The 10,777-nt window shown below is 44.9% G+C and overlaps 1 protein-coding gene and 1 long non-coding RNA gene across 2 annotated transcripts in view; one reads left to right on the top strand and one right to left on the bottom strand.

Moving 5' to 3' along the window:
- The window catches only part of LOC309334064, a 90,598-nt gene extending 86,867 nt beyond the window's left edge, over nt 1-3,731 (bottom strand). The window contains exons 1-2 of the long non-coding RNA XR_014152825.1: nt 3,450-3,731; nt 2,757-2,868 (exon numbers count right to left, since the gene is read on the bottom strand). This is a non-coding gene — a long non-coding RNA (uncharacterized lncRNA). The remainder of the gene's footprint in view (nt 1-2,756; nt 2,869-3,449) is intronic.
- Nucleotides 3,732-4,874: 1,143 nt separating this feature from the next.
- On the top strand, nt 4,875-10,319 carry POU3F4 (POU class 3 homeobox 4). The gene has a single exon (XM_081848124.1). It carries the CDS (start codon nt 4,928-4,930, stop codon nt 6,029-6,031), a length of 1,104 nt encoding a protein of 367 aa, XP_081704250.1. The 5' UTR covers nt 4,875-4,927; the 3' UTR covers nt 6,032-10,319.
- The last annotated feature ends 458 nt before the right edge of the window (nt 10,320-10,777 follow it).

Raw genomic sequence — 10,777 nt, 5'->3', positions numbered from 1 at the left:
AGTGAGGCCCGCTGAATTCAGTGGAATTGCGCGATCAAGCTTCGTGACCGCCTCGCTCGCTGGCAACTTGTCTTCCAATCCGATATACTCCTTTCCCCACGCAAGAATATTACGCACCTTTAAAAAGCAAGACGGAAGTGTGTGCTTAAAGGGGGGGGGTGTCCCAGCAACAGTGCAAGCTGAGAATTTGTTTGTTTGTTTGTTTGTTTAACTTGGACTGTCAAGTGTGTGTGTGTTTGGAGCGAGCGAGAGGGAGCCAGAAGAGGACTTTATTTTACAGACACCTCTTCACTTTCAACACAAACAAACAAATAATCATATAAACAAACAGAAACCGGCTCTCTCTCTCTATCTCTCGCTGGTTCGCTCTCCTTCTATAGCAACTTCTCTTTTGCCTCCCAACAAGATGGGATATTTCTTTCTTCTTTTTTCCCTAGAGCTATTCTTACTCGGGCTTTATCCCTGCCATGAAGTGACCGAAGCGGGGTTGGGTGTGGGAGGGGGGAAGAGAGATTAGATATGAAAATAAAGTTATTTCTGGTCGGCGGTGGGCCGCGGTGCGGGGGGGGGGGTGTGAGGGAGTCCGAGAAGCCCAACGGGCTTTAAAAAGAAGAAAACGTTCGTATTAACAATTATGATGGCAATAATAATAATAATAATAATAATAATAACAACAACAACAACAACAACAACAACAACAACAACAACAACACAGATTTGATTCCTTTTCATTCCTCCTCTAAAAAAAAAGGTCTCTCTCTCTCTCTCTGGAGTCTGGGGGGGGAGGGAAAAAATAAGTGACAAATTCTTGCAACAGTTACTCTGCGTGTCCTTAAAAAGTAAAACTCTCTCATGTTCAGACGGGGTCGGGTCTATTGAATGAGGTCCTTTTATTCTGCATGGGGCGATGGATTTGCGGCTCCGCTCTCGCCTTTATGCTTCTCTCTATGGAAACCTGGATCATGGGGAGAAATATGCGGAGCTGAATAGAGCCGAGCAGCAGAAAGGAGCGCCTGAGAGCAGCATCTGTTACACTCGGGAAGTTAGACTGACAGGAAAGCGCTAAAGAAACCCTCTCAAGCAGATTAGGAGGCAAAAGCGAGAGGGGAGGGGAGGGTTGCAACTCCAAGCGGATAAAAAACACTCCAAAAAGAGAAAGTGTGGAGGCGGAGGGGGTGTGGGGAGAGAGAGAGAGAGAGAGAAACCAAAGGATATCTTCCCATTAATCTGAGGCAGAACATGATACTGTATGATGCCGGCAAATTTTGATTTTTTAACATTATTTATTATATTGGTCTAAACAAAGCCATTTTCTGAGCTTGATTGCACCAGGCCTGTTTTTTCTCTCCCCACTTTTAAACCTTGGTCAGAAAGTGCGCTCCTAGCCAAGTTCATTTGGAAGTTCTAGTGAGGAGGGAAGAAAAAGATAATCGATCCCTCCTCCTCCTCCCTGCCCCCCCCCCGGCGATCCCCAAACATGTCAAGGAGGTAAAGGCTTCTAGTGGGTTTCCTGGTTGCCTCACTTAGACCTCTCCAGCACCCCTTAAAATGAGTTGGTTTGGGAGTAAGGAGCAGGCACCCCCCTACCCCCGCGCGCCTGCTGTCAAAGGATTGACCTTCCAAGTCAATTGGTATGGGTGGTGGTGGAAGAGAAACTAGTCTACCCTAGGCGCGCTTACTCAGAAGTAAATCCCTGCGGTGTTCAATACTGCTTTTCCTCCCAAGCAAGCTTGCAGCCTAACAGAACAATCACATGTAGTCTCTCTGTCTCTGTCTCTCTATCCGTTCCCTCTATTGTGTTCGGTTACATTTACTCCCTTAGTGTTGCAGCGGACATCATCCTCAGTTTGCAACAGTGCTGCTTAACTGTGTTGGGGATCGGTGTTGGTAATAGCTAACTGCTTTACGATTCCCTCCTCTTCTTGTAAAGGCACCCTCAAACGATGAAAGTTTGATTTTAAAATCGTACAAAAGAGAGGGCGAAGATTGTTTTGTGTTTGGTTAGGTTAGGTTCCAGTTTCACTTATTTAGCTTTCTAAATAGACCATCAGAAATAGAGTGGATCCGATTTTCAATATGGTATTAGGCTGGCTGGGTTTCATTCCTGCCTTGCTAAAGATTCTCTCCCCCCCCCCGCCCCCGCGCGCGCAAAAAATCTGGCCCTTTCTGTCTTTTCAAATTATTCTCCCATCCCAGTGGGGAGAATACTCTTGCCTTTACAGCTACACACACATACACACCCCATTTCTTACATATTATTTTACGGATCCAGCAAGGACCACAGTCTACCACGCGAGGAAATAAGTGGAACCTCAATTGCCAGTAACTGTACTTTTCCCAAAAATTGCTTCCACGCTTCAAAGAAGAAGAAGAAGAAAAGACTGTCAAACGGCAGAGCCTCTTCACCACAGTACTGTCTCCCAGTACCCCCTCCCAGCAATCAGGAAAATGTTTTTTTAAAAATAAAAATAAAAATAAAAATGGAAGTTTCCCAACTTCCTCAATATATTTAAACCTATGCAACTTTTATTTCAAACTTTAACCAAAAAAAGTATAAAAGCGAACAAATCTTCCATTCAGATTTCCTATCCATTGATCTAGACTTGGAAACTGCTGAAAAATGACCAGTAGCTGTTTTATCCTGTATTTTTAAAAAGGAAAAGGAAAAGGTGCAGCTCAAATGAGAGAGAGGGAGGGAGGGAGGGAGAGAAGGATAGGATAGAGAGAGAGAGATGTGGAAGGGGAAAAAAGCTCACCTTGTTTAGGGCGATATTTTCATTTTCTTGAATTTTTCTCCAGATCTGTCTTCCTAGAGAACTTAATGCCTTAATGACTTTCGGGTAGCTGCAAGCCCTTCTTTTATTTCTGCTAAATATATGAAAATGTATGCAAATTTAAATCAAGCTTAACCTAGGAGCTCCTGCAATATATTTAATGGAATTTCAAACCAATAAGGGAACTGTGATGCAGCGTTCTGTAAGTGCAAATATAATTATGCAGCTAGGTTACCTCCGAAATTATGCACGGAAAGGTCATTAAAAAAAAACTTCGGAGATCCTTGTTCTTTTCTTTTCGAATGTATTAGGGTTTAATTTTCTCAGCTGGAGTACTGCAACAAAATCTAAACGCTCCGATTTCTGATCTCCAGCTAAAACATTTGCAGGAGGAACACACAACAGACTGTATTGTTGCTATTGTTGTTGTTATCATTGTTATTATTGACATAATAGACTGAAAAGGAACATTAAGAGGAGAAGGAGCAGCAACCTTCCATCCCCCCCCCTTTATTTCTCATTGTTTCCCCTACTTATGCTTTGACATTCCTCCTTATTACCTAAAGCCACGTTTTCAGGAATAAGCTTATAAAACAGACAGCAATACCTTACAGCTTTATGTCAAAGGTAAGGGAGGGTTAGGGTTAGCAGAAAACAATTCTAATTTATTCAAACCGTTTGCCAGATTTTGCGTGTGTGTGTGTTCTGTATTTTGGAAAGGCGTGGAGAAACGAAGCCACTATAACCTCCTGAATGTATCTAGGAAGGAGGAGAGGGGTTTTCTTGGCACCCGGGGCTGCAAGACGTGCGTCTCTCCTCCTGTCGCGCCACCACAAGTTGTGTGCTTTTCTGTCACAGGCTCCGAGAGGCTTGGAAAGTTGCAGAGCTTGTTGTTAGGGAGCGCGCGGTTTCCCAATTGCTGGGGAGGGGTGGGGGGGTGGAGAGGAGGCAGCCGAAGCGTCGGGATGACCAGGGCGACTGTGGAAGCAAACTTTGCACCACCCAACTTAAGGCGAATGGCAGGCAGGATTTGCATTTCAATCAGGCAGCGGGTTAACTGCTGATTTACCAACCAGTCAGCTCAGTGGAAAGGAAACAAATGAATCTCTGAAAACTAGCTTCTCTCTCTCTCTCTCTCTCTCTCTCTCTCACACACACACACACACACACACACACACAGAGAGAGAGAGAGAGAGAGCTGTTTCATTTCTCTTTCTCTGTGTGTATGAGTATGCAACATACCCAAAAGTATGACAACAGTGTCATGTATGCAATATGTGTCCCAGGTAAGTGTTCGTCTGATATTTCCTCTCTCACACACGAAGTTTCCTAGGCAAGGTGTAACTTTTGAGGCGCCGGGGAGATTGACTTGAGACAGTTTTGTTTATTTTGTTGTTGTCCCCGCTACCCCAACCCCTTAATCTCTCAGTTGCTTTCAGACTGACTTCAAAATGTTAAGAGAGATTTGGGGGTGGTGTGGTATTGTGGGGAGACGTCTATAGATTGTGTTAAGGAGAAGCTGTCCGTCTTGAAGATGGGTATTTAACCTCCCTTCGCCTGCCCCTTCCCAAGTTTTCCAGGAAAGGGGTCTATACCTGGAATTAATCAATACAAATTTAAACCATGCCCTCGCATTCCCTTGCCTCCTCCTTTCCCTTCCTCCCACCTCTTTCCCTTTCTTCTCCTCCTAATAAGATCTAAAAAATGAAGTAGCGGCGGCAGAGGGGCAGATGGGGTGGGTGGGTGGGCTGAAATAAATGATATTGTCCTGCAGCGGCGAAAGGGTTAACCCAGTGAATCGTGGGCAGCCCGCTCGCGGCAACCAATGGAACCTGAAGATTGATTCACTTCCTGCTTCCAGACTCCCTCGTTTTAACCCTTCTCCGCCTGCAAGCTTCTTCGTCTCCCTCTTTCTCTCTCTCTCCATCCCCCCCCCACCCTTTTGGACGGGCTCAGAGCCAGCCTCTTTGGCGAACCCTCATTGGTTGCGGCGCCCACTTCCCGGCGGGAAGAGGCTTTCGGATTGGCCGCCGGGGCTGCCCGTCAGCATGCGGTTGCTGATTTGGCTCCCTTTAGGCTGGGTAGATGTCAAAGGCTGAACGCATCTCCCTTTGCCACATTATAACTAGTAGGGGGAATCCTGAGCATCAAGCATGGCTACTGCGGCGTCGAATCCCTACAGCATCCTCACTTCCAGCTCTTTGGTCCACGCAGATTCGGCGGGGATGCAGCAAGGAAGCCCATTCCGGAACCCCCAGAAACTTCTCCAAAGTGACTACTTGCAAGGGGTCCCCAGCAATGGGCACCCTCTGGGGCACCACTGGGTGACCAGCCTGAGCGACGCAGGGCCTTGGTCGTCCACCTTGACCGCCAGCCCTCTGGACCAGCCCGACGTGAAGCCAGGGCGGGAAGACTTGCAGCTGGGGGCCATCATCCACCACCGCTCGCCTCACGTTAGCCACCACTCGCCCCACCACACCAGCCACCCCAGCGCCTGGGGGGCCAGCCCGGCTCACAATTCCTCGCTCACGTCGAGCGGGCAGCCTCCGCCTCCTCCCTTGAACGTCTACTCTCAAGCGGGCTTCACGGTCAGCGGGATGTTGGACCACGGGGGTCTGACGCCCCCTCCGGCTTCGGTCACGCCGCAGGCCATGCACCAGGTGCTGAGGGACACCCCGGACCACGGCGACCTGGGCTCGCACCACTGCCAGGACCACTCGGACGAGGAGACACCGACGTCGGACGAACTGGAGCAGTTCGCCAAGCAGTTCAAACAAAGGAGGATCAAGCTGGGCTTCACGCAAGCGGACGTGGGTTTGGCGCTGGGCACTTTGTACGGGAACGTCTTCTCTCAGACGACCATCTGCCGGTTCGAGGCTCTGCAGCTGAGCTTCAAGAACATGTGCAAGCTTAAGCCTCTCCTGAACAAGTGGCTGGAGGAGGCCGACTCCTCGACGGGGAGCCCCACCAGCATCGACAAGATCGCGGCTCAGGGCAGGAAGCGGAAGAAGCGGACCTCCATCGAGGTGAGTGTCAAAGGGGTCCTGGAAACGCATTTCTTGAAGTGCCCCAAGCCGGCGGCCCAGGAGATCTCGTCTTTGGCGGACAGCCTCCAGCTGGAGAAGGAGGTGGTGAGGGTTTGGTTTTGCAACAGACGGCAAAAGGAGAAGAGGATGACGCCGCCAGGGGACCCGCCGCAGCCGCACGAGGTTTACTCTCACAGCGTGAAAACAGACGCCTCCTGCCACGATCTTTGACTATGAAGGACCCACTCGGGAACTGGGCAGCGGCGCGGATCCTATGGGTGTGACATTCATCCCCCACTCCTCCTCGCCCTCCTTTTTCTTGCGTTCTTCTTTTTCTTCTTCTTCTCCCGACCCTGCCCAAACCAGGATTTTATTATTATTATTATTATTATTATAATTATTATTATAATTATTATTATTATTATTATCGGTAACTTTACCTTCATCAGCCCTTCAGGACAACATCAACCCGGCCACGACATTAAGAAAATGAAAAGAATAGTTTATAATACATACCTCCTCCCCACCGTGCTTACCCCCCTCCACCCCGCTGCTCATTCCTGGCAGCACATATACTTATTTATATGTCTATACTTATCTTGTTTTTCTTCTGTTTCTCTATCTATCCAACCTTCCCCACCCCCTCGCCGATTTTCTGTGGTAAACATCAAGGCTTTAAAAAAAAAAAAAAAGAAATCTCCGATACGAAGACAACAGAACAAATGCATTGTCTCTCTCTTTCCATATAGATATATACACAAAACGTGCCTATGAATAACCTTTCAGCGCCTTGGTCTGATCCGATGTATTTCAGGTTTTGGGGTATATATTTTTTTGTTTTCGCTTTAGCTTGGCTGGACTTGGCTTTGCTCGTTCCTAAACCAGACTTTCTGTATAGCGGCCTTCCGAAGGCCGGGGGTGTTACACCACAACCTGTAGGTAACATTTGTGACCTAAAATTGGAGGAACCCCATTGATCAGCTCCTCCTCCCCTTTCCCCCTGCAGGTCACTGATTTTCTGTAAGGGGGGGGGGGAGGAGGAGGCGGCAGGGGGAAATGTATTCTAATTTTCCCAGCCCCCATTAGAGGAGGGTGGAATCTGGAACCCCTCTTTTCTAAGCCCCAAAGGCAGAAACAAGAGATGACTAGTCAGAAAATCTGATTTTCTCAACCCTTCTTTGTCCCGCCCTTTCAGATATATTTAAATAACTTTCAGAATTATATAACGTCAACATGGAAATTCTCTAAAAAAAGACTCCTACTCGTCCCCTTCCATATCCCTTCCCATCCATCCCCGTGCCTGATTTTGGCTTGTCTAAACAAAGATCGAACATGGAAACATCACCAGAATAACTTATATATGTTTGAAAGGCCGGCCTTTCCCTGGTCTCTAGCTCTTCGACAATGTTTTATATATATATATATATACACACACACACACACGACTGGATCCATCCTGGTCGGCCCCTGGAGCTACGGTTTGTAGTCAAACCCGTTTCCCGTCCAACGCTTAGCTTCGGAATAAATCGGTTTGCCCGCGTTTCTTATCAAAAGTCAAAAGGAAAACAGCAAGGGTTGAAATTAATAATGGGTATGGGAGGTTGTTGGGTCGAGGTGGGGGGTAAGGCAGTAAGGAATTGGGTTGTGGTTTTTACTGATATGCTGCAGATCTGGTCAAAAGCGTTTTGTTATTAAGTTGTATTTTTTTAAAAGAGTTTCCCCAAAGCAAATAAAATGCTATTTTGCTTGTAGATTCTTCCCTCCCCTTCCATGCCTGTCATTGGATATAGCTCCCCTCCATTTGTGGACGTGTGTGTTTACAAAGGCGCACATTATAGGGGTGTGCAGGCACACACAAACACGCTGTACAAACAGACGCATTGCCCATTGTTTGTCTACGGACACCTAGGCAGGACCACAATGTGTATATTTTACACGTATACACGTCTTAAGCGAATACGCACAGAAACCTGGCACAACGAGGCACCGCAGTTGTTTGTATAGGTGCTTTACAGACATCTAAGTATATATAGATATATATAGTTATACTACTAAAAAAATCCAGAGTATTGTGCTTACCCATCCGTCACTACTCTGTCTGACACACCTATCGATATAATATGAAAGGAGCCCTAGATGCAAATTTGCAGCTCTGGAATGATGCAAAAACAACGCCAGTTTAATTATGGAAAAGGATTCCCTCCCCCCCCCATTTCCCGCCCCCGTTTTCAATCCAAATTCTTTCCAAGCATAAACAATGTTCATTTCCATATTTTCTCTCTGGCAAGCCTGAATATGCGCTTAATATCCCAACAATGAAGACCCCGCTTTCTGCCAACTTTATATTAAGGAAAAAAGAAAAAGAAAATACCTGTACAGTTTTGTATATTCTAAACGTTTTTGGGAAGTTATTAATTTAAAAGGGTGGAAAAGATCATTTAGATTATTCATTTAGTAACTGATGTATAATAAACGCTATTTTCATTAAAGGTTGCTTTTTCAACTATTTTATTCCAAATTGCCTATCGCAGTTGCCGACAATTATTTATTTTCAATAAATTCCTCATTATGTTTAAAAAAAAAAAGTCAGAAAAATAATTATATATATATATATATCTCCTCGAAGCGGCTGTCCAGGGAAGGAAGGCGTAAACATAAAACGATTCGCTTGTGATGTTTGTTTGTCAACCACTTTTAGTCAAGGGGGGGGGGTTTATATTGACGCAATATTTTATTGTTGTACAGACGCACACACACAAAAGGTCTGAATAAAACATTTTTACAGGTTAAAAGAAGTTGCGTTATTTGTGTGGTGATAAAACAAAACAAAAAAAAAGAAAAAAACCCGGGAAATTTTACAGAAAAATAAAAATAAATAAACTTTCTCGGTCCCCGCCCCCCCTTCCAATATGCTTTACGGCCTTGCTCTTTTAAAAATATTTCTTCTTGTTGTTAATTATTATTTAGGGTTAAAGGGTTAGACTTTAATAGAGAAGAGCCAGCTTTTTTGTGTTCAAATTCCCAGATTGAAATTCAATCCTATGTGAAATTTGTTGTTGTTTTGTTTAAGAAATCTGTCAATTTCCTCTCTCAGATAATATTGAGGCTAATATATAGCAAACGCTGGTATCTATACCAGTCAGCTGGCAGGCCCTTCTAAGGCTTCCATCTTTGCTGGAGAAGGGAGAGAAAGGAGAGTCTCACACCCTTTTTCGACAGGGCAATGCCTTCCTGTTAAAGAGGTTGTTGTAGATCTCGGTTTCCTTAGGGTCATCCTAGTGGAGTCTTCCTGGTTTATTTGTTTGCTTTTCTTCTTCCGCCTCCTCTTTTCCTTTCTTTTTTAAAGCATGGGATGCAAATTTCCCTTTCCCAGGCAGGGCTAGTTAAGCTAATACAGTCAATTTCACGTGAGATTGTGCAAAGCGATCCTTTTCTTTCGTTCGGTTTAAAAAATAAATAAATCTTGGGACGACATATGTTTCTTTGAGCACAATCTCTCTCTCTCTCTCTCTCTCTCTCTCTCCCCCTCCTCCCCCGTTTAAGAGGCAGCCTCAGAGATGCTGCTGGCTATGCAGCGACTTTAAGAAGGGTTCAGCTCCTCCTTGGACCAGCCGTTTATAATTGACAACTGGGAAACACACAATGTAACTTTGCCTTGAATTTGAATGCACGAATGTATTCGCTGCCTGCGAATTATAATTTAAAACAGAGAAGCACATTGCAAAAGGGGGGGGGGAAGGGGATGCTAAGTGTCTTTGTGAAGGCAGAGGCAGTGGTTTGTTGGTTTTTATTGGGGTGTGTGTTTGGTTTCGTATGTGTGTGTGTGTCAGTACCTTATGAATTTGAAGCAGGGATGATTGTAGATGCCATCCAGGAAAATGAAGCCAGTATTATTTCCCCAACCCTACTTAATTTTGTAAATTAATATTAAGTTAATATTTATCAGGCAGCCATGCAATTTTTATTATTGTATCTTTTATTCATATTGCACTTTTCAATATGGGGGAAAATCAGTCTTTATTTTGTTTATTCTCAAAGCGACCCAGTTGTGCTCAGCTATCACGATATAAAATTTGCACAGATGGGCAACTTAAAGGCTTGGCAGCTTGGACTGGGTTGCTTTGCATCAGACCCCGCTTTTACTTTAAAGTCATGCCCTATTGATATGCTTCCAAGGACATGTGTTTCAGATCTGGGTGTCTCACCTATTAAAATAAGTATGAAAATGCTGCTTTAAATTTGACCACTCAAACTCATTTGGGAGGAGAGCTGCATAGAATGCATATTGCTTTTGCCATCATGAATTTCCAGTGGGTATGTGGGTAGAGCAACAAACATTTAATTCATGAAGCTCACTGGTCAACCTTGGGCCCATCACTGTCTCTTAGCTGAACCTAACTCACAAGGTTGCTATGAAGATAAAATGAGAACCAGGAGAAACACATGTACCAAACTGAGCTCCTTGCAGGATGTTGTTGTTGTTTTGCTATATTATTATTATTATTATTATTATTATTATTATTATTATTATTTATTATAGTAGTAGTAGTAACAGCATTTTGATGACAGTATCTTCTGCACTACAATTTACATCACCTAAAACTCCATTCTGTTTAAAGTACATCATATCCTGCCAGGATGCAGAAGTGGAGGCTTCTGATGGACCAGTTCAGATGCTTGCCAGAGAAAAAGCGGTTTCTGCTTCTTTTGTTGCATGCTTAGGTCAAAGATTGTAAATCACTTTGAGATGCCTCATGGAAATATAATCTCCCATGGCCTCCAAGGTCTTGGTATCAATAAGTGTCCTTTTCCTGGCTCTAGATCCCCCAAAGCCTTTTAGATATGACCAGAGAGTGATGTTGGGGAGGCAAGGTTTTGTGCGGACTTTCTCAAGGCTGCCCGTTCTTCCTTAGTCACCTGATTTGAGCCATAAGTGTTGTGGGGGGGGAGGGGGTTGAGGCTAGAGAGCAACAAACA

This window comes from Podarcis erhardii (assembly GCF_964252035.2).
Source record: "Podarcis erhardii genome assembly, chromosome: Z".
Lineage (NCBI taxonomy): Eukaryota > Metazoa > Chordata > Lepidosauria > Squamata > Lacertidae > Podarcis > Podarcis erhardii.
This window is presented reverse-complemented; position numbering and strand designations above follow the sequence as displayed.